Source organism: Anabrus simplex, chromosome 4 (genome assembly GCF_040414725.1).
Source record: "Anabrus simplex isolate iqAnaSimp1 chromosome 4, ASM4041472v1, whole genome shotgun sequence".
Classification (NCBI taxonomy): domain Eukaryota; kingdom Metazoa; phylum Arthropoda; class Insecta; order Orthoptera; family Tettigoniidae; genus Anabrus; species Anabrus simplex.
The window spans coordinates 103,974,676-103,999,536 of NC_090268.1; the positions used below are offsets into that span (position 1 = coordinate 103,974,676).

Consider the following 24,861-nt stretch of genomic DNA (forward strand, 5'->3'; position numbering starts at 1 on the left):
TGTACACCTGTTATGCCCCCCCTCTCTCCTCGACCGACTCACACCCATTATCCTCGGTTCCTCCTCCACACTCTCCTTCCGTTCTTCAGCTCTGTTCTATTCTTCTATCCTGTGAGTCTTTCGTTGCACTTTATTTTTTATTATTTTTTTATTCTACCACATTCGTCCGTGATTCGTCTGGTGACCTTGCTGTTACTTCGCAATGCGCGTACGGTGTAACAAGAGACAATCTGAGCTTGGAAGAAATCGTCAGCTCCCACTTGGAATGCTAGCGTACAGTGAGCCATCTGGTGACGAATGAGAGTACCACTTACCATAGATTCTTAAATTCAAACCTTCATTCTTGGATGTTATTGGCTTTACATCCCACTGACTACTTTTAGGATTTCTGAAGATGCCAAGGTGCCAGAATTTAATCCCACATGAGTTATTTTACGAGCCATATAAATCTGCCGACACGAGGCTGACGTATATGGGCACCTTCAAATACCAACGTTTGAGCCAGGATTGAACCTGCCAAGTTGGGGTCAGAAGGCCGGCGCCTCAACCGTCCGAGCCACTCAACCCGGCTATTTTAAATGTCTAATTTTATTTAGTTTCCCAGAAAATGTTCCTCATATTTCGCACAATTTAGCTTTGTGATCAGAGTTTTTCCGTGTGTACTTGAAGTGAAATGCAACCATGTAATATCATCTTATCTTAACGGTAATAATAGAAGATTTGGGAAGAAATCTGAACCTTCGCAGAATGAAAAGAAAGAAAAGAAACAAATTAGGACCCGCATAAATCCAATACCACCATGTATGGAACACAACAGGAGTAAATTAACGGAGAATGGACATGAAATATTAAATTGGGGAGCATGGCACAACTAAAGCCGAAGTGGAAGTAATCCTATTGTCACGTGGTCAGGCGACTCCGAACACACACTTCGAAATTTCCTGGAAAGGTTGAATAACCCAGGCTAGGGGCTATGCAGCCAGAACGAGCATATGGCACGGCCTCTCCTTCTATTATGTTTCGTCTGTTTTCTCCGTGGACTTCTCGAAGAAGAAGCGAGAATATTCCTTATCTAGCCGTATCTCGAAGATTCGAGTACTTCTTCGCCAGAGATATTTAAATATAGGGCCGTCGCAAACGTGGAGTTATTGTTGTGTTTTAGTGTCGAGTGTGTAGTGGGTGTTCCACCAGAGTCAGCATCAGTGTCGGAGTTGTTATATGGTTACTGTTCAGTGGTCAGTGTTGACTGTATTGTGAATAGTGAGTGTCGTCGTAATGTTGGAAGAGGAGTGCTGTTTAGCAGTGTTGTCGTTGTTTAATGAACCGTGTTGAGTAGTCCACTGTGTAGAGCTGCCACGTTGACTGTGAGGTAACTGAGTTAACTGTGTTGATTGTGTGAGTTACTGGACTCATCTAGAATCGAACCAAGGAACAGTCTTATGATGCGTCGTGATTGCTGGCTGACTGTATGTTCAAACCTATGTTTGTGAAGCTGCTATGACTGATAGTGCGAGCGCAGTGAAAATGGCGCCTTTCAATCAGGATTCTCGCCCGTCCAGGTACTACCAGCGAGCGGGACTACCTGCTGTGAAGAGGACAGAGACCTTGTAAATAGCCATTAATTAGGGAACTATTGTAATTCGTACTCAGATATAACTGTGTTTGTTTACTGATTGGGTCATCCCACATCCCATCGAATTTGATGGATAAAGCAGCCCGCGTTCTATTCGTATTACTATACTGAACAGTGGCCCATAATCATGACAAGCTGGGATGCCAAGGATCGTCAGAAAGGAACCTTGCAGAGGTAACTAGAGCCGATGTCTGATCAAATTCGGGTCCAACACACATGACAAGAAAGTCTGACTGGTCGTTAATTCTGTAAAATCATATAAAATGTAAACGTCCCGACGCCCATTTTGCCATCGATTGCCAAAACTATGTTATAGAATGAGGAGATAAAATGACATTCTGAATAATAATTGTTACCAAAAAACATCGAAAAGTTGGATAAAAATATACCTGTATATTTATAAATTCATATAAAACAATTCGCTTTCACAATTCACTTCTGTTTTGCAAACTCTGTTTTTATGGTTTGACAAGCCTTAAATGTGTAGCGTTTGAAAGTTTTTTATGCATACCATGTTGTTTTGTGACCGCATCTGTTGTACAATGGAATGCGAATCTAAATTGAGCGAGTCAGAAAAAAGGCTAATAATCAAATTCCGCTTTGTCATATGCATTTTCCGGCGGCCTAGTCAGCGACCTTTGTATTGGGATGCACCTGTCACGTTGACCTGTCAATGCCGGTGCAGTTCAGTAAAACAGAAAAGAAGCTCTTCCCATGTCACCTGTATTGGTATTGTTGGAGGGAATCATGAAATTAACTTTAAAAACTGATTAGCGTGAAATTCATTGTGCAGTGTTTTAGAAGCTATTGGTTATTTCGAATAGTGAATGTGTGACTATGAAACAGAAACTACGTGGGAGGATTATCCTTTTTTTTCTGCTAGTGGCTTAACTTCACGCTAACTGCTGACATGTACAGGTTTCTGATGATGCTGTGTTGGGAACAGGCAAGGACGATAGAGCAGAAAGAAACCGAAACCAAACCCCATGGCGCAACAGCCCTCAAGGGTCATTGCCTACCAAGCGACCGCTGCTTATCCCGAAGGCCTGCAGATTACGAGGTGCCATGTGGTCAGCGCGACGAATCCTTTCGGCCGTTATTCTTGGCTTTCTACACGCGGGCAGTTATCTCACTGTCAGATAGCTCCTCAATGGACGAACTCCTCGGAATAAGGATTTAACAAACAAATTTTTCAGTAGAAATAGGGTGTATCATCACACCTCTATGCAGTGGTGTCATCTTATGCCTTACTTTTGAACTTCAAGCTGGCTTAGGACTACATCCAGCAGAACTTTGTCCTCCGTGGTGTATGGATGGAACATCAGTCAAGATAGTGGGCACTGCTTGTGTTGATTCATCGCCAGGTGTAATAGATACTTTTTAAAAGGCTACAGATTAAATCACATCTATATTTTGAAACATTTTCTTTACACTTTTATTATTGTTATTATTATTATTATTATTATTAATTTATTTTATTATTTGCTTTACGTCACACCGACTCAAATAGGTCTTATGGCGATGATGGAATAGGAAAGGGCTAGAAGTGGGAAGGAAGCGGACTTGGCATTAATTAAGCTACAACCCCAACAATTACCTGGGGGTTAAAATGGGAAAATGGGCTGCCGACCGTTGGGTTCGAACCTGTTATTATTATCATAACACTAATATTATTTGCTATAATTTGTGTTCCATGTACAGTAATTTTCTTTAGTTAGTCTATGTTGTACATATAAAGCTGTTTAACTCTCAAGAACCTTTCCTTACCGAGCTCGATAGCTGCAGTTGCTTAAGTGCGGCCAGTATCCAGTATTCGGGAGATCGTGGGTTCGAGTCCCACTGTCGGCAGCCCTGAAGGTGGTTTTCCGTGGTTTCCCATTTTACAACAGGCAAATGCTAGGGCTGTACCTCAAATAAGGCCACGGCCGCTTCCTTCCCACTTCTAGCCCTTTCCTGTCCCATCGTCGCCATAAGACCTAACTGTGTCGGTGCGTCGTAAAGCAACTTGCAAAAAAAAATACCTTTCCTTTTGGTACATCCTTGTCAACATATTTTTACGCTAGGCATTTCACTGTTTTCGTACCAAAAGAACGTCTTGACAATACGATTTTCTAACATTTCTACCTTGAATAATAATAATAATAATATAATAATAATAATAATAATAATAATAATAATAATAATAATAATAATAATCTATTTTGAAATACAATTAATCAAGTTCAATTTGTAGTGGGTAGATGTTACGTCCATTTATATACCGTTATTTTGTGCTCGGGTGAAGAACTTCCCTATTTTATTAAAAACAGCTCATCTTGACTTGAACCATCCCTGAGGGGAGAACCCACCATTGTATGGCCACATGCTCCAGGGTGGAGTAGGGAGCTAATCCTTGGAAGGTCATTTGGGAGATTAAAGGGCCTATGCGGGGATATCCATACCAAGTGTGTCACTGCGGTGACAAAAAATGACAACCACACACATAATACGTATGTAGAAGTTATATTCAATCTACTCATTAGGAAGTGATCTCGTTCGCTCCACGCCAGATGTCACTTGCAGAAAGCTTGTAGTCATTGTTTAATTTAACGAAGTGGGATAAGAAGCTCAGATGTTTGGCTTTACTACCGATGTATCCGAGATTCAGATAAGCAAACTGAGGTGGAGCATATCGTCTCCGGTCAGGTCAATTGTATACCAGCAAATCTCCATAATCATTCAGTGGACATTCGGTTGAAAACGAGTAAGAGGTAGATTCCTTTATCTTTTCTAGCTGAGGCGCATGATCAGGAATAGATTAAGTATATTTTAGATGATAGAACGAGCCTGTTATTAGAATCTTCTATTTATGTGAGAGATGACTTGCCTAAGCTGAGGTGATGTTAATTCACCCGGAAGACATGGGTTCGACATCTCGTCATTGAAATCGTGAAATTTAGAAACAACCTTACTTCCGGAGGAGCAGTTGACCCTAGATTTTGTAAGTGTAGGGTTTAGCATAAAATCATTCCGTCCAGTTGGCCCGAATTCCATTACCGGCTCTGTATGATTTTAAAATTAGTTGAAGCTAACTCATGACTAAACAATGCATTTTGACGTAATAAATCCTCAACGGTATTACCTGTATTCCTTTTTTTGTGATAAATATTTTAAAAATAATGTAGAAATTGATACATGTATGGAAATAGTCTCTGTTCCTAGAAGTTTTATAATGCTAACACATATGCCATAAAAACTCGTGTCATCCAAGAATTTTGATGTATCCAGTAAATACACAGGCTTGATTTTTCAAAAGATATCAGTTCAAAAATCGTGAAAGACCACAAGATTCTTGATTTATTTTACAATTAATGCGATCATAACCGAAAATATTAAAATAATTGTAAAGAAATGGAAACACTAAACGATTTATCATTCAAAATTGACACCGAATCTTTTAAAATGTCCACTGTATTTATTTCCAAAGTCGTGTGCTGCATTCAAGCTTTTCCAAGATTTCCCACAAATGTTTAGGTACACTGCCTCTGCTTCCATATAGCAAACCCATCACGGACCAGTTTTCTGGGCGAATGTTATGTCTCTCACTCATATATGGGATGCACGGTTCGTAAATGCTCTTCTTTTCCTGGTCATCTTCCTCGGCCTGGGATACGTCTCTTAGAACCGGATAGTCGATGGCAATAATAATAATAATAATAAGATGATGATGATGATGATGATAATAATAATAATCATAATTTACACAAGAGAATAGTCACCTCAAGGCGAGCTAGTACGGCTCCAAGGCTAAATGGTTAGCGTACTGGCCCTTGGTTCAAGGGGCCCGGATTCGATTCCCGGCTGGGTTGGGAATTTTAACCTTAATTGGTTATTTCCACTGGTTCGGGGACTGGGTGTGTGTGTGTCGTTCTTAAACAGAAAATACAAGAAAAACAAAGAGAGAATTAGGGACATAAGAAAAATGTATCAGTAAAAAAATAAAGAAAAGCTAAACTAAGACACTACAACAAAGCGTATAGTGTCTGTATGCTAGTGAATGCCTCGTCCGACTTGTTGGCTGAATGGTCAGCTTACTGGCCTTCTGTTCAGAGGGTCCCGGGTTCGATTCCCGGCTGGGTCGGAGATTTTAACCTTAATTGGTTAATTCCGATGGCCCGGGGGCTGGGTGTTTGTGCTGTCCCCAACATCTCTGCAACTCACACACCACACTAACACTATCCTCCACCACAATAACACGCAGTTACCTACACATGTCATATGCCGCCCACCCTCATCGGAGGGTCTGCCTTACAAGGGCTGCACCTGGTTAGAAATAGTCATACGAACATTATTAATAGTGAATGCCTCCGAATGACAGGAATGTCAGGACTAAGAGAAGTTGAAAAAGTTGAGAGAAATATCCACCGCAAGATAATGGGTCCAGAAATCGTGGATGGCCAGTATAGATTACGAAGAAGGTGATAATTATATCAGGAAAGTGAAATATTGACTGAGTCAATCAGGACACGAAGACAGAAATTTTGTGGACATCTGTTTATAATGGGTGAGAAGAGGCTGACATAATAGATTTTTTTAAACGCTTGACACAGTAGACATATCCGACAAATGGTTTAGAGAGGTGAAAAAGGACTTTGAGCTGCCTGAATTAAATCGGGAAAGCATCCTAAACCGAACAAAGTATAGATCCGTGATCAACAGCTTCAGAGTCTCCCATGACGAGCAGGAACTGAATAGGGGGTGAACAGAAGAATACAAGCTGCCAGGAAAAGAAGATGAAGATTTTTGGCTGCCCGCCAGTAATGGGTGATTGCTACTTAACGCGGCCGCAAATGGCCGTAAAAGAATATAATTAAATAAATAAATAAATAAATAAATAAATAAATAAATAAATAAATAAATAAATAAATAAATAAATAAATAAATAAATAAATAAACTAATAATAATAATAATAATAATAATAATAATAATAATAATAAAAAATAATAAAGGTGATTTTCTTCCAGTTCTAATGTGAAGTTTTACCACTACGGTCCAGGATCCCGCAGCTACACCACGTATCAGATAACTCTCTCCGACCAAGCAGAACTTGCAGGATGTTATCCTCTTGTTTCCACCGGGATTTTTCACAACGATAGCACGTTGCCCAGTGTATAAAGGACCCAAAGGTTTGTTATACAATGCTAAATCATTTTCCCTTGAATTATGCTCGGCTTTGTGTGAAGTTAATTAATTACTGGTCACCATGCAGGGAGACATCAACTGTCCGTCTCCAACATGACGCACGCCAGTTCGAGGCCCAGAGAGAATAAAACCTGTCTGTCACCCATGACAAGCGCTGTCACAAATTATATACTATTTCATCAGTATCCTTAAAATAAAGTTCGCAGTGATGAAGCCCCTTTATCCCAGCTAAACTCGTCACTGGAACAGGGTGGACTCCACGCTGTTGGACTCAATGTTGCAGTAACTGGTGGTATTGGTAGAATGTGCCGGTAACAGCTGTATACTGCTGTACAACCAACGGTTAATTCTACCGTATTTATTGGGAGGAGCATCCTTAAAATAAAATTAAACGTTGCAGTACGGTGAAACTTCCTGAAGGAATGTTGGATTGCCCTATCTGTAAAGTGTAAAAATAAAAAAATAAAAAAAGTACGTTTGGGCAATTCAATACAATTTTATTTACAAGTGGCCGTTGTCCACTAGAGTGAGAGGCGAAGGCATCGTTATGGACAAATGTCACTTCAATAAATAAATAAATAAATAAATAAATAAATAAATAAATAAATAAATAAATAAATAAATAAATAAATAAATAAATAAATAAATAAATAATGTCAATAACTACAAAACTGAGACATTGCAACACTGTGATAAAGCCAGAAATGATGTATCGAATGTATTTAATTAAACAAGAAGGGCTCTGGCACCTGCTGGAAGACATTGAGGAAAAATCTGGAGGAAAGTACTAGGGCCTAGCAAAGTGGGACAAGAATTCCAACTGTGAGCAAATGCGGAATTATACCAAAACAGAAAATCACATCACTCTATCAGATAACAGAGTGAACCGGATCTCTCTTGAACGATGTAACTTATAGAAGAATTATTTTTGTCGGGTAAGCATCAAATATGTTAACACAGATCTTCTACATATCGACATCATACGACATAGTGTCGTCCGGTAAAGAAACAAACCACCTCTGCTGGGTTTGAAACCGCGATCTCGGGATCCGAAATCCGATACCCTACAACTGATCCACATACGGAGCAATAATAATAATAATAATAATAATAATAATAATAATAATAATAATAATAATAATAAATAATAATAATAATAATAATAATAATAATAATAATAATAATAATAATAATAATAATAATAATAATAATAATAATAATAATAATAATGGAGTGTGGCCTCCAGAGAGACCTCGTTCAGTTCTTTCGAGTTGACACTTATGGATGAGTTGCGTGTCTCTGAGCATGAGGCCCTAGCTGTGATGCATTCTAATGCTGAAAGCCCCTGAACCGTCGGAATTAACCAATGAAGGTTAAAATCACTGACCCTGCCGGGAATTGAACCCAGAACCGTTTGAGCCAAAGCCCAGCACTCTAACAATTTAGCTATAGAGCCGGAAATAATAATAATAATAATAATAATAATAATAATAATAATAATAATAATAATAGTAATTGTACAGGAGGTTCAGCTGTCCCGTGCATTTAAATTGAGCGCCTTTGATAAGGCTATCTAGAACTTGGTCGTCAAACTGTTTGATGCAAGAAGTTCGGACATTTCTCGACAGATGTCGCTACTATCAATTTATGTTGCTCCCTCTGGGGTGAAGATGAACTATTAATTTTCAAAGTAATTTTGTATGTTTGAATTGTTTATAGTTCGTTTTTGGTGTTGAAAAATTATCTACACTTCTATGTCTTCACGCCAACTTAAAATTTCTGCCAATGAGAAAATTTGTAACTTACATTTATTTAAGTGACCAATCACGTTTTTGATATTTAGTTGATTGTCCGATGAAAATTGTGGGTGTGTCAGAGTTTTGAGCCAGAGAAATCTGGACCCTGCCTCTCCGCTATAAAAGCTGGGACATTTTAAGCCATATTGTGTTTGTAATCGCTCCAGTCCAGAGTGTGTTGGTAACGGAGGCGGGGGAAAATGCTGCCTCGTCCATCTTCGGGAGGGCCATCACCTCAAGGTGAAATGAAATGGCGTATGGCTTTTAATGCCGGGAGTGTCCGAGGACAAGTTCGGCTCGCCAAATGCAGGTCTTTTGATTAGTCTCCCGTAGGCGACCTGCGCCTCGGGATGAGGATGAAATGATGATGAAGACGACACATACACCCAGCCCCCTTGCCAGCAAAATTAACCAATTAAGGTTAAAATTCCCAACACTGCCGGGAATCGAACCCGGGACCCCTGTGACCAAAGGCCAGCACGCAACCCATTTAGCCATGGAGCCGTACACCTCAAAGTAATGTTAGACCATTCATAAACATGTAATCGTCTTTGAAAGATAGTCCGAGCGGAAGGTTCCAAACTTTAGTAATGTAACTTTTATTTTCTCAATGTAAATTTCATACTTCAAACGTAAATTTCAAGTAAATTAAGTCTGAAGACTCTAGTTTAAAACAGGGAATAAAGAGTCATACCCTCTTGTATTCCTTTTCAATTTGGTGTCGAGGTGTAACCTTGAAAATCTATCTAGTAATTTCTGTAACATAAATATTTTTCTCCATCTAATCACCTCCGTAGTTAGTCTTAGCCTCTGTAAGTTCGGGCCGTAAGCTCCCATAGGGTTTTAAATTATTTCATGTGAATTTCAAAGGAGTGCTAGCATCAGCAATATTGCAATATTGACATTAGAAGGCTACTATTACAATTAAAAATAAAATAATTAAAAACAAGCGGTAAGATTGCTATAAAATTATGTTGACCGACCAGCTGTTACAATTAGATAAAGACGAAAATGACAATTAAAAACGTCATTATCATCATCATCATCTGATTACCCTCCAGGTTCGGTTTTTCCCTCGGACTTAGCGAGGGATCACACCTCTACCGCCTCAAGGGCAGTGTCCTGGAGCTTCAGACTCTTGGTCGGGGGATACAACTGGGGAGTATGACCAGTAACTCGCCCAGGCGGCCTCACCTGCTATGCTGAACAGGGGCCTTGTGGAGGGATGGGAAGATTGGAAGGGATAGGCAAGGAAGTGGGAAGGAAGCGGCCGTGGCCTTAAGTTAGGTACCATCCCGGCATTCGCCTGGAGGAGAAGTGGGAAACCACGGAAAACCACTTCCAGGATGGCTGAGGTGGGAATCGAACCCACCTCTACTCAGTTGACCTCCCGAGGCTGAGTGGACCCCGTTCCAGCCCTCGTACCACTTTTCAAATTTCGTGGCAGAGCCGGGAATCGAACCCGGGCCTCCGGGGGTGGCAGCTAATCACGCTAACCACTACACCACAGAGGCGGCAATTAAAAACGTATTATTCAAAAAAAGAATGTTGAATAAAATAATGTCGAAGGATAGTCAAGTGGCCTGTAATTATTTGTTTACATGAGATAAAAGTCGAAAGTCAATGGCATATGGTGAAGTTGTGGTTCACTTTGATGAAAAAATACGGAGTTATATTTGAAGGTTGTCAATATTGCAAATAATTTCACCAATTTTGTAAACTCCTCACTCATTGCAATATCTTTGAAACCAACATTGTACAAGTCTTTTACTATATGTTAATTTTAGAAGGCTCTCCAAGGCTTTTTAAAAATTAGTTTTATTTCATTTATATGTAAATCAGGTGCCTGATTTTATTTCAAGGTTAAGGCATTTGGCTGATGATGCCTATATACAAGGCGAAACATGTACCATTTTAGTTAACATGTCAATGTAAATCAACAAAGACAAGACTTATTGTATTGATCAGGTGGTCAAATTAATAAATTAACTTATTGTTATTATTCCAATCAAATATCATCGATACGGATAAAAATGATCTTTATCACATTTAAAATCTGTTATAGTTGAGGACAAAACATGACGACCTCAGTTCCTGGAAGCGAGCTGGAAGCGAGCTGGAAGCCAGTAGTCAATCACACCCTGCACCCTGCTGAGTTAACGAGTTCTAAGTGATCCTTGTTTGTTTTGGAAAGGCTGCCAAACCACTTTCTTCCTCACTCTCTGTAGTATTTACCCTTTCTTCGTGTAGAGTGCAATAGCCGATTTGGCAACTCTGGCTGCAGTAGAGGTAGTAAATCCTATAAGTCGCTAATAGACACAGAGCTGCCGCTGGAAAGTAGTGGTGTGAGGCGAGGTCGTCATGATTTGTCCCCAACTATATCATCCATTCTATAGATATATCTTAAAAATAGCAATCCTCTTTTTATTATTGTTTATGTTATAGGCCTATTTTCTATGTTCTGATATATTTTCCTCGCTAGTTTTGTCCACCTTTCTGTTTTTCATTAGTCCTAAATTTTTCTCATGCTTCATCTTTCTAGCAGGCTACTTCCAGTTCATCTAGACTATAGTTCAAGGTTTATTGTTTACATGTCGTAAAAGGTAATGGCATGGTCCACTACTATTTTTTTCATCTTCAAAGCCCGTTCGGTGTTTAGAAAGAATAGGCTGTCGTCTTCTTCTCATTCATGTGGATAAATATCTGTTTCTGGGGGCAAAGCCGTGATTTTGATCACCCCTGCAGGTAGGTCACAGGCCAGGCAGCATCTCCCCCGCGATCAATGGAAAGGCAAGCCGCTTGCCAGTCCAGGCATGCCCCAGCCAGTCTCTTACCCTCTTCTTCCCCCACTCTTCGACTCGACGTTTATTGTCTGCCCTGGCGCCGCCCCTGCCTTCTTGAGTTACTGTCCAAGCACGCCTTCCCCCCTCCCCCCGCCCCGACGCAGCATGCGTACAAACGTACAGACTTTGCAAATACCCATGGTGTCTAGCTCAGCAGATACAGTAGTGTAGAACATTGACACGGAGAATATACAACCGCTTCTCGATGTAATTCACTTTCATTTCTGGTCCATGATCAGACTCCTTGCCCCCACCATTGCACTCAAGAAGGCCCCAATGCTAGAAGATCGGAGGAATGAAAGCCGATATTAACAGCAGCCGGGTCTTTTCTTCATCCGGACTGAATGACTCAAACGGTAGATTGCACGGCTTCTTCAAGTCGGAGGGTTCGATCGCAACTCACTCCGGTGCTCTGATGGTGCTCAAATAAGCGATCTTCTTGTCGATGGATTTACCTCCACATAAAACTATTCTCGCGAGACAGAATTCCGGCACATTGCAGTCTTCGAAATTAATTAATTAATTAATTAATTAATTAATTAATTCATTCATTCATTCATTCATTCATTCATTCATTCATTCATTCATTCATTCATTCATTCACTTTCGTGTCCGGTCAGCATTTCCAAAACCTGCAGCTACGATGGCCTTGTTGTTTCCTCTAAAAACATGAGGTGTCTGCGTTTGCAAGAAGGATCCCCCCATTTCTTCAGGTTGGTCCTGCATCGAGGGATGACCATTCTTAAGCGATTGAGGGACCTCCATAGGTCGGCGCCAATAGTTAGTGGGACGTAAGACCAATACCATTTCTTTCATTGCCGTAGAGCTTGAAGGAGTGGGAGATGTAGACTTCTACTATACGTAACCTCGACACTGAGTGATACAGAGTGGTTAGCTCGGTGTTTGCACCCAGGAATTAATGTGGTAGGCTAGCCTACTCATTTCTGAAGATATTATTTATCGCATAGCTTTTATAGTGCCCGGAGTGTCCGAGGACATGTTCGGCTCACCTGGTGTAGAACTTTCTATTTGATACCCATGGGCAACCTGAGTATCTGGATGTGGGATGATGATGATGATGATGATGATGATTAGACTCCGGATTTTCAGGCAGTATTAGGTAAGAATGCAAACTAATTTGGTAATAAGGAAGTTTCGTCTAGCCCGTTCTTCCGTTATGTAACAAGAATAACATAATTTCTAGGGGTTCTGATGGCCATACTCCTAACGTTTATGCAAAACTTATAACACAACATCTATGTAGGATAGACTATAGCCTGCTTGTTACCCGCTTCAGTAGGCCAATGTTTCATACTGACCTATTACTGTCTAAAATTTCGGACTTTAATGATGATTGATGATGAAGATGATGATGTAGGTAGAGGGTGAAACCCCATATCGGCACATAGCCTACTCCTGTCGAATAACACCAAGGCTTAACATCTCCATCCTACGGATGAATCACCATTAACAGCATCATACGCCTACACTGTGGAGATGTTTGGAATTGAATCCAGGCCCCCTTTTTTTTTTTTTTTGCTAGGGGCTTTACGTCGCACCGACACAGATAGGTCTTATGGCGACGATGGGATAGGAAAGGCCTAGGAGTTGGAAGGAAGCGTCCGTGGCCTTAATTAAGGTACAGCCCCAGCATTTGCCTGGTGTGAAAATGGGAAACCACGGAAAACCATCTTCAGGGCTGCCGATAGTGGGATTCGAACCTACTATCTCCCGGATGCAAGCTCACAGCCACGCGCCTCTACGCGCACGGCCAACTCGCCCTTGGCACGCAATCTGGTGATTAGAAGTTGTATACCATCACCCCTCCTTCCCTGCCGGCCAACATTCTGATGGTGATTTATTTTTCCACCAATGGGACTCGAACCAGTTAACCACCGTGTAGATTTGACGCCTTAATGATCATAGCTACTAGGCGGGCTGTCATTTTTTAATGCAGCTGAGTGAACATAAGAGCCTATCGTTCCTAAAATTTGGACTACTCAACGACGAATCGAACCCACACACACCCACGGATGAATCCATTACGCCCTTACCACCTCAGGTAGAGAGCATTATTATTATTATTATTATTATTATTATTATTATTATTATTATTATTATTATTCATCCGACTCCTTGGTTGAATATTTAGTGTTTTGGGCTTTGATCCATACAGCCCTGAGTTCGATTCCTGATTCGTTTAATTCCTTATACTGTTAATAATTGGCGAACGATGACGCATAGTGAAGAACGGTGCTTGAACAGTAGGCCTATAAGATGTTTCAAATGAGAAGCGTTTTGGCCTCTGAAGGCTAATCAGAACCATCCAACTAAGCGGCTGCTATATTGTCGCATTATCCCCTCACTCCGCGGAAAATTTCACTGCGTTAAATATCACTTGAGCCAGGCTAAAATATTTCTAGGCCTACTTCATTGAAACAACCGCAACGGAACACTTCCCATTAGCCGTATACCATAATGTCCTTAGCTAAATGATCATTTTATAACCTACTCTCACTCAGCTTCTAGAACTGTAGGCTCCTACACGTTTCCAGCTCTAGAAAACTCAGATGTGAAGTTGATCGGAAATGTTCACAATGCAATCAATGGATGGGATCGCCTGGTATGCGTGCAATATGTTGAACAAACCTGTAATACCACTTCAGCCATCCTCGAGATGGCTTTCTCTGATTTTCCATTTCTTCTCCAGGTGAATGCTGGGATGGTACCTAACATAAATCCATGGCCGATTCCTTCCCACCGGGCGAGTTGGCCGTGCGCGTAGAGGCGTGCGGCTGTGAGCTTGCATCCGGGAGATAGTAGGTTCGAATCCCACTATCGGCAGCCCTGAAGATGGTTTTCCGTGGTTTCCCATTTTCACACCAGGCAAATGCTGGGGCTGTACCTTAATTAAGGCCACGGCCGCTTCCTTCCAACTCCTAGGCCTTTCTATCCCATCGTCGCCATAAGACCTATCTGTGTCGGTGCGACGTAAAGCCCCTAGCAAAAAAAAAAAAAAAAAGATTCCTTCCCTCTTGCTTGTCTGTCCCCTCCAATCTTCTCATCTCCCACAAAGCCCCTGTTCAGCATGGCAGGTGAGGCTGCCTGGGTGAGGTGCTGGTCCTCCTCCCCAGTTATAGGCCTACTCGACCAAATGTCTCACGCTCCAGGACACTACACTTGAGGAGGTAAAGGTGGAATTCCTCACGGGGTCCGAGAGGAAAACCAACCCTGGATGGTAAACTAAGAAAGAAAGAAAGAAAGAAAGAAAGAAAGAAAGAAATACATTTTTCTTTACAGTACAATACGGCAGCTGTACAACTGTACGCTCTAGGTCTCAAAAATCTAGTAGAACCTACCATTGGAGCCAGGAGAGAATGAGGGTTGACCAAGGAAAATTCCAACGAAAAGATGAAAGTGAGGAACATGGCAGAAGTGGAAATAATGCCAAACTCAGCTGGCCGGGATAAGTAGCTCAGTCGGTACAGCACTGGCCTTCCGAACCCAACATGACAGGTTCGATCCTCGCTCAGTCCAGTGACATTTCAAGGTGCTCAAATACGTCAGCCTCGTGTCGGCAGATTTACTAGCACATTAAACAACTCCGGTGGGACAATATTCCGGTACCTCGGCGTCCCCGAAAATCGTAAAAGTAGTTAATGTGACGTAAAATCAATAACATTATTATAATTAAAATCAGCTGGTGGCTCTGTGGTTACCAACACACGTTACCAAGTTGAAAGATTCTGAGGAGTCACCCCATTTAGTTGTCTCTTACGACAGGCCAATGTGGGTTTTTACCGTCCGCAAGTGGATAAATTTATAATCGAGCACGTGGCTACGTATTTTGGGTCACATAGCTATTAGCTTGCATTGGATAGATAGTGAGTTCGAACCTCATTGTCGTCAGCCCTGAAGATGATTTTCCGTGGTTTCCCATTTTCACACCAGGCAAATGCCGGGGCTGTACCTTAATTAAGTCCACGGTCGCTTCCTTCCCACTGGTTGTTGCCTTTTCCTATTTCATCGTCGCCATAAGACATATCTTTGTTCGTGCGACGTAAAGCCAATTGTAAAAATGAACAATAATAATAAGAAGAAATAAATTTACAAACTCGACTAACACATCTGCAGAAGGCCACGTCTCTTGGATTCGCTTAGCCTACAACAGAAATTAATACGAACACTTAAACCACACTTTCCACTTCACCAGAGGTCTCAGAGGCTTCTGTGCTGTGTTCCTTCTTGAAATTATTTTATTACGATGTTTCACATTCGTCCGGCTCCGTAGCTGAGTGGTCAGTGCAGTACGGCTAGCGTCATCCCGGCCTCTGACTCGGTGACTTAGTGTGTGTGCTTGCCGCAACACAAATTTCACTATTTGTCTCCACCTCTTGAGTATAAGTTAACTGTTAGTGCTATTATTTGCCGTCCTCGGAGGACCGGGTTTGATTCTCAGTAGCCTACTGTCTGAAATTTAGGATTGGCAAAACGGCTGATATGTTATTAAAATGTACACGTGGTTATGGTTGTGATTATTGTTTTAAGAGGAAGTACAATTTGGCAACCATCCTCTACTAACACTAATCAGCAGACAAAAATGGAAGGGGTCCAACACTTTGAGAAATGAAGGTATCGGCCAAAGAAAGACAAAAGCTACGAAGGGCGTGAAAATTAAAGACTCTCTAGGCCTCCAATGATCTAATGTCGACAGGGTCGAAAAGAGCAAGAGTTGACGAAAAGTGGATGAACAGTGTAGGTGAAAGTGAGGAGTGTGGTACAAGTAAGAGGAAGCAATGCCAGGACTCAGCTAAGGACCTCGTGGTCGCCAACCAACGCTCCCCAAGTTACGAGCCCCTGTGTCCCCGTTCAGTCGTCTCTTACGACAGGCATTTGCCTGGTGTGAAAATGGAAAACCACAGAAAAGGATCTTCAGGGCTGCCGACAGTGGGGTCCGAACCCACTATCTATTCTACCGCCTGCAAGCCACCTACACGTGGTGATGTGCCTGGAAAGAACTGCACATATTCTACTCGGGATCAGGAGACGAATTTACATTAATATTGTTTACAATGTGTACATACATCACACCACATTACCAACCACCACATAATCATGCAATAGTGAATACGTTCACATATTGTTTGCGTCGGGAATGGCATCCGGTCGTAAAACTGAGCCCAGTCCACGTGTGCTACACAGATCGCACCCAACGACCCCACCGAGAGAAAACTGGTGGAAGAAGAAGGAATACTTATGGTATTCCTATTAATTGTTGCTCCGCGGTGTAAATAAGGGCTTTTCAAATACGACATCGGAGTTCAAATCTCAGGTTTTTCTGACTACATGCCAACCTGCGAGATTACGTAGGCCTAATCAACCCGATCGTCGCTCTTTGATAACCCTCCCAAGAACGCCCCTGTCCCTCACATTCGTGAGGTAACCTGTCATGACTTTAAAACGGAAATCAGCTTAGGCCTAATATCGACCTTGATCAAATTCATAAAACCGTGTGAGTTGGCCGTTAGTTAGCGGCGCGCAGCTGTGAGCTTGCATTAGGGAGATAGTGGGTTCGTACCCCACTGTCGGCAGCCCTGAAGATCCTTTTCCGTGGTTTTCCAATTTCACACTAGGCAAATGCTGGGGCTGTGCCTTAATTAAGGCCACGGCCTCTTCCCTTCCACTCCTAGGTCCTTATTATACAATCGTCGCCATAAAACCTATCTCTGTCGGTGCGACGTAAAGCCAATTGTAAACAAAAATTAAAAGATCGTAACTTACGCAGTGAAGCACTGTAACACTGTAGAGAGACAGAGATGCATGTAAATAGAACAAACGACAGACATTCAAATCCTTCTCGTGATGCAAATTCCTTACAATCTAACGTGAAGGTGCGTTCTCTGTCGCGCCTACCTCAGTGCTATCAAGTTTGTTGAAGGAAAGATTTCACCAGGATTATCTGACATTTTTCATAAAAGAGCAACGGGAGAAACATTTGTGCTTCTAGTTCCAGAAGGAAAATATAAATATGTTGTTAAATTGGAATGACAGATGTCATCTTCAGGGATGAGTATTCTGACATTTCAGTGAATTTGCTCTACTTGTGAGAATTAATTTTTCTTATGTTTGAATTGAGAACAACTTTGGATTCATTCCGCTTCTAAATCAACCTGTTATATCATCCTCTTTGCTTTTTTGGTTGTTGAAGAGCTATCGTAGCCGGTCCCGTGGTGTAGGGGTAACGTGCCCGCCTCTTACACGGAGACCCCGGGTTGGATTTCCGGCCAGGCTAGAAATTTTTACCTGGATCAGAGGGCTGATTCGAGGTCCACTCAGCCTACGTGATTAGAATCGAGGAGCTGGTTGACGGTGAGATACTGTAGCAGTCCCGGTCTAGAGAGCCAAGAATAACGGCCGGAAGGTTTTGTCGTGCTGACTACACGACACCTCGTAATCTGCATTCCTTCGGGCTGAGCAGCGGTCGCTGATAGGCAGAACATCTTCGCGGGCTGTTGTGCCATAGGTTTTTTTGGTTTTTTTTAAATCTAGCGTGTTTTGATCACCATTCCGGTGTGCGTTTAACACGTTACTGTTCACAGTTCGTAAAACTTGATTAACAAGTATCATCTGCTTGTAACATCTTTAGAAGAATGATTTTTCGCATTAATTTACGTATGATTTCGCGGAAAGGAACCTATTATTCGCCTTATTTCGCTAAACAGATCTCATCATTTCATTTTCGCTTTCATCATTTTCCAAAATTAATCACAAAATGTTTCATTCGAGTGATCTGTTTATTATTTATGTAGAAGGTAGATATATGAATAGAAACATTATTGATAATCATTCATTTTTTCTTATGTAATCTTGATTATGATCAATAGGCCTATTACACAAGAAATTACCCTTTCATCCTATATGGCCATACCACCAAGGGATTTCCTAGAAAATTAAAACTAACAAGTATTTATGTGGACTGGGGAAATCCTTATTCTGTCTTCCGTTTCTCTTAACACACGTAATATTGGCATACATTTTTAAGTTAGTAAATTTTCGTGAATTTCACCTCAGTTTCACACAGATCGCAAAATAAGTCAATTGCGCTTTAAACTCGCCTTATCGCCTTAATTCGCTGCAATCTGCAAAATATAAATCACTATTTCCTTAACCAGAACCATATGATTCGTTAAGACATCTCAAAATTGCTTCAAAATATTTGTTTTTCGTGCTTATCGTTAATGCGAAAAAATCATAGACTGTACCTCTAAACATGTTAGGCCTACTCTTCCCTTTATTTGTCGATACGACCTAAAATAAATTGTACAAGGAAAGGTATGCAATAATTGTATGAACGAGAGAGAGAGAGAGAGAGAGAGAGATGAACAGCAGGCTAGAAAAATAATACGAAGTAGCCTGTAAGATGAAAAAAGAACCGCAGGAGGAAAATTGTGGCAGATATCCATTTGTAAATTGGAAGATTAACATTTTGAGTTCATTTATCGCAATGAAATGAAATGGCGTATGGCTTTTAGTGCCGGGAGTGTCCGAGGACAAGTTCGGCTCGCCAGATGCAGATTTGACTCCCGTAGGCGACCTGCGCGTCGTGATGAGGATTAAATGATGATGAAGACACATACACCCAGCCCTTGTGCCAGCGAAATTAACCAATTAAGGTTAAAATTCCCAACCCTGTTGGGAATCGAACTCGGTACCCCTGTGACCAAAGGCCAGCACGCTAACCATTTAGCGAACCTGTTAATGCATTCGATGTGTTATATTTTGCTCAAATAATTTTTAAAAAATCACCATAGCAAATTAGTGTGTTTCACTAACAAGTTGTTTCATGCGTGTAGCATATATGATACATCATGACTCAGAGTTGACTTTCCTACCATTATTACTTTTTTCCTCAAATTATTTTGTATTATTGTAAGTAGACAAAACCACATGTACAGAATATGCTACATACGGACTGAGGAGGTTATCGCAATATTCTTATGTTAAACTAGCTAGAGTGAGTGGCTCAGATGGTTTAGGTGCTGGCCTTCTGATCTCAAGATACCAGGTTCGATCCTGGCTCAGTCCGGTGGTAATTTGAAGGTACTCAAATTTACCAGTCTGGTATCGGTAGTTTTTCTGGCACGTAAAAGAACTCCTACGGTACAACATTCCGGCACCTCGGCGTCTACGGAACTATCAAAGCAAGTTAGTAAAACCAGTAACGTTATTATTAAACTAGCAGGAAGCTAGTGTTCAGCTTATAGTAGCCAACTTCAAATTACAGCGGTGTTCGGTGAGGGGTAAATATACGTTGTTATTTAAAATTAATTTATCCTATAGCTATAGAACTTCCTCTTGCTATTTATTATATACGTTTTTTTATGCCTTAAAGTAGGCTATGTCTTTATTTTTTCACAAATCGTTGTGTTAACCGATCGGTATTGTTCAAAACTGCATTATTCATCAATTAGAAAGCAATCTTATTCTTTTCGATGCAGCCTTTTCCACCGAAATATCTCCCGAATGTAAAACATATTCTTATGAATGTTAATAGACCAGATACTACTACTACTACTACTACATAATTAATGGAATAGTTCCTGTATTTAAAAATAAATAGATAATTAAACGAAAAATGTATGAAAACGTCCTTTGGAGACCTAGCATATTTCTCAGCTTAGTGATCCTACGATATAAGTAACTTCGGCTTATTTTGAATTACATAGGCCTATGGCGGAAGAAACATAGATCACTGTTTAAGAAACATTGTTTTAAAACCTCATGAAATCCATCCTTTTCTTTTCTTCAGTTTTAAATCTAAACAAGAATGGGGAAAACTTACCTCCTCCGCGGATGTTTCCCCAGTCAGGCGTCGGCGGTCCTCTCTCTCTTGGTCCAGGGGACGGTCGGCAACCTGAGAAACACAAGGAATTTAACATACGCCAGACACACAGCGAAAGATTTATAAAACAAACATAGAACATGCTACAAAAAATTCCTAGATTTTAACGCAGGTTACGTGAACGAAACGTATCCATGAAATTTAATTGTAATTTTTGTCCTAAATGGAGGATAATAATTGTTTTCACACAAATCAACATCAAAATTAGCGGTACCGGTAAATTAATAAATACCATTATTACTAGAAAAATGTAGTAATTACGGCAACTACTGTATGTCGCTATAGACACGACTCTCTTCGTTAGCATTCCGCTTCATCGTACCGTATTTTGTTTCCTTCCCGAGGTCCAGGGCTAGCATCGGCGAATGGAAGTGCCATGTCTGTGAATTCTCAGTATCTTTGTCCAGCATGACGAAAGGTCTCGAATTTTCCTCGAGGGTATAAAACTGCTGATTTTCTTGTCTCACGGCCACATCATCAACATTTAATTTAGTGTATGGACGTATAGCAGGAGGCGGGAAGCGCCTCTTTCTTCAGGCAGCAGTTCTTCAATAATGTAATGGCCGCTTAACATCTTTATTTCTTGCTAGCTCAGCAGTTTAACCCGCGGGGAAGGTCCGAAACCTTTACTATGTAACCTGTCTTCAACCATGTAATTTGCCGTCGCTTTTGTAAAACTTCATATATCTTTAACTGTAAATCGGGGATAGAGAGTGCTTTACCCTCTCGAGCTCCCCTTCATTGTGATTTGAGGTGACTACGTTTTCGTAACCGACTTTCTACTCCTCTTTCATGTGTTAAATTTATTCTGTATACTAGTCACCTGCATAGTTTGGGAATAGTTCCTGTTCCATCGGCCTTAGGCCTCTTAGGTTTTAAGAGGTTTCATTCATTTTCATCCATTCATTTTGTACTTTGGGCCATTTACTAAACCTATTCTTTTTCTGCTAAGGTCCAGTAGATTGGGTACAAGATACCTCTGTTTCAGTGGTGTAATTTGTGCCTTGATGGCAAGTCATTGTAAGGTATGGTATGCCTTTAATAGGCTTGGAAAACTCAGAGCGGGTCAGCTCTTTTATGTATTGCAAATGTGCCTCTAGGAAGCTTGACATTGCTAGGTGGGAGCAAGTGCTCCATGTAATTAGGGGATTTCTGCCCTTTGGTAATATGTGTTTGTGAGCTGAGAGCTCAGGAAATGTAAAACTTGGGGCTTGAAGCCCAGCTTGTTAAATTGTCTCTAAATCTTGGCTTTTCCTGGTCTTGTACCTGACTGTCGGTTACTTGTTGACTTGTTGTTACTTGTTAAATTTTCAAATTCTATGTGAAAATTGTTAAGTTTTGCTATTTTCGAAAATATAACCTTTAATGAAATTTTAATTCATATCTCGGCTTTGTGGATAGACCCATTCCAGCCCGCACCTTCTTTCACCTCTGCAGTCCACGGGTATCCCCGTAACAATTATTATTATTATTATTATTATTATTATTATTATTATTATTATTATTATTATTACAGTATGTTATGGAAATTGATGAACTCCAGGGATTTGCCTTCTTACATGTACAAGGCCTAGCTCATTACCAGGACATACTGCTAGAAACCAACAAGATCACTCATCAACATGAAATGAGATTAATTACAAGATAAAATAGGTTTTGTTAATCATTCAGTTTGTCTGATCTGATCTGCATCAAGGAAAAATATTTCTGATGATAATCAGAGAGAGCGAGAGAGAGAGAGAGAGAGAGAGAGAGAGAGTCACTGCCACGCGGCCTGATTTTGCTGTAATTACGTTAGGTAAAATAATAGCATTCAAATCTATACTCCTATTATAAAATGCATATTAACAATAACTCTATATTTTGTTTTTAATATAATCCTTACAACTCGTTATAATGTTAATCCACGTTAGTTAAGGTAAATCCATTTAATTTGTTGCATTTGGTTTTATAAAATAAAAGCTTAATTGGAATTGACTGTTCAATTACAAGTTTCAATATAAAATATCCAGTCCCGGCAAAAAGTCGACTTTACAATTAATGTTGTTCCATTATGGAGTGATATTCTGTGTCGGCCACGCCCAGTATTCGTGTTACTCTGTAACCTGCGTCGATATTATAATAATATATATCATGTAGGATGATCGGAGAAATAATAATTAATAACGTGATTGGTTTTATGTCTCCCTAACTACTTTTACGGTTTGGAGACACCGTGGTGCCGGAATTTTGTCCCGCAGAAGTTCTTTTACGTGCCGCTAAATCTACCAACACGAGACTGACATAAGTGAGCATCTTCAAATACCACCGGACTGAGCCAGGATCGAACCTGCCAAATTCGGTTCAGAAAGCCAGAGTCTCAACCGTCTGAGCTACTCAGCCGATCGCAGAAATAATACATTTAGTGTTTTAATGTAAGAAATAGAGAGATCGTGACACCATTCCACATCAAGATCGCCAAGTCTCCTTCATAACTTCCGATCGAGTACAGGCCATTTGATTTGGGATTGTTGGAATCGAATGTTACGTCCTTGCAATTCGGATTCAATACAAAACTATGATCACATCAACAGTTAGGTAAAACTACAAGCTTGCATTTTTTTAACGCTATTTGTTTGGGGCGTCGACCTATAGAGATCCTTTGCCCCTACTTGCACAATATGCTATGAACCTCCGTGTAATTGGAATTGCCGAAGTGTAGAGTGTTGAATGTGTGAAAAGGAACGTTAAAGACGGCACAAACCCCCAATCCCCCGACCAGGGATATTAATAATTTTACCGGGCGAGTTGGCCGTGCGCGTAGAGGTGCGCGGCTGTGAGCTTGCATCCGGGAGATAGTAGGTTCGAATCCCACTATCGGCAGCCCTGAAGATGGTTTTCCGTGGTTTCCCATTTTCACACCAGGCAAATGCTGGGGCTATACCTTAATTAAGGCCACGGCCGCTTCCTTCCAACTCCTAGGCCTTTCCTATCCCATCGTCGCCATAAGACCTATCTGTGTCGGTGCGACGTAAAGCCCCTAGCAAAAAAAAATGAATAATTTTAATTAAAAACCCTTGACCTGGCCGAGAACCGAACCCGAGGCTGCCGGGTGACAAGCGGACGCGTTGCCCCCTACACCGCGGGGCCGAACACAAGCTTGATTACTTTTATCTCCCGACAATTGATATTGTACTTAACTTAAACTCTGAAGATACCGTATTTGCATTTAAGATTATTATTATTATTATTATTATTATTATTATTATTATTATTATTATTATTATTATTATTATTATTATTACTATTATTATTATTATTATTATTATTATTATTCGAATAACTGGCTGAATGGTCAGCGTTGAGGCCTTCGGTTCATAGGGTGCCGGGATAGATTCCCGGCCGGGTCGGGGATTTCAATCACGTCTGATTACTTCTTCTGGTGTGTATCCAAACACTTCCCTCTTCATATTCATACAATACACTATACAACCAATCAACACAGAAACACGCAATAGTGATTACATCCCTCCATATAGGGTTGGCGACAGGAAGGGCACCCGGCCGTAAAACAGGGCTAAATCCACCGCGGCACAGTTCGCACCCGCGACCCAACAGATGTGGGAAAAGTGGTATAAGATTGTTATTGTTATCATAGAATAGTCTATACTTTCGGAACTGTGCTTGGTCAGGTGAGTATTTGATTTCTTTTTGCTAGTTGTTTTACGTCGCACCGACACAGATAGGTCTTACGGCGACGATGGGACAGGAATGGGCTAGGAGTGGGAAGGAAGCGGCCGTGGCCTTAAATAAGGCACAGCCCCAGCATTTGCCTGGTGTGAAAATGGGAAACCACGGAAAACCATTTTCAGTATTTGAATAAATACGAACGTTTTAGAAACGAAATATTGTCCAGACGGGAGGCATTGGGTTTCGATGACAGATAGTGTTCAGTATCTCATTGTAAGGACTAAGGATCAGTGTATCTAGAAGCAAGAGTCTGACCTTGGTATGTCATCAGGTGATGTAAAAGGGCCGCCATCTTGAGGTACTAAAATCGTCGATCCACGTGGCTTACTATTAATGTAGCTCTGGAGTCCAGCAGCGTCGTAGCACGTCGCGTGAGGTGTGGTTTCATTCGTCTCAGTGATTTCTACAAGCATACGGTGAAACATAAATCAAATACTGTACACTTCAGAAAATTAAGAAGTATAAAACTTTCTTTCTATTGCGATATCTCGCCACAGCTGGGAAATGAATTGCTTTAAAATGATTGAAAACGCATTGAAGAGGATAGACCGACTTGTCAGCAATTTTTTTTTTTTTTTAGAAAAGTCGGAACTCAGCAATGTCAAAGGTTTATCGGGAATGTCTCAAATTTAATGTGGCCGAGCTTCGTTAGGTGACATTCACGCTACTGGAGTTCCAGTCGAGCACATCAACTGTCTCATTGGGGTAAATGTTTTCAAACTCGAGTGTGACGATACTGATCAGCCTGATGATAAAACTGCTAATAATATAAAACA

General features: G+C 40.9%; 1 protein-coding gene across 9 annotated transcripts in view; it reads right to left on the reverse strand.

Moving 5' to 3' along the window:
- Positions 1–24,861, reverse strand: part of LOC136872446 (photoreceptor-specific nuclear receptor) — a 310,883-nt gene that overhangs the window by 243,359 nt on the left and 42,663 nt on the right. For 8 of the 9 annotated variants that reach the window (XM_067146265.2, XM_067146264.2, XM_067146262.2 and 5 more), the window contains exon 2: positions 20,297–20,368. In XM_067146265.2, the coding sequence (XP_067002366.1) occupies positions 20,297–20,368 (72 nt within the window). Of the gene's footprint in view, positions 1–20,296; positions 20,369–24,340; positions 24,489–24,861 lie in introns of all 9 variants that reach the window. The other variant, XM_067146258.2, reaches the window with a different exon arrangement.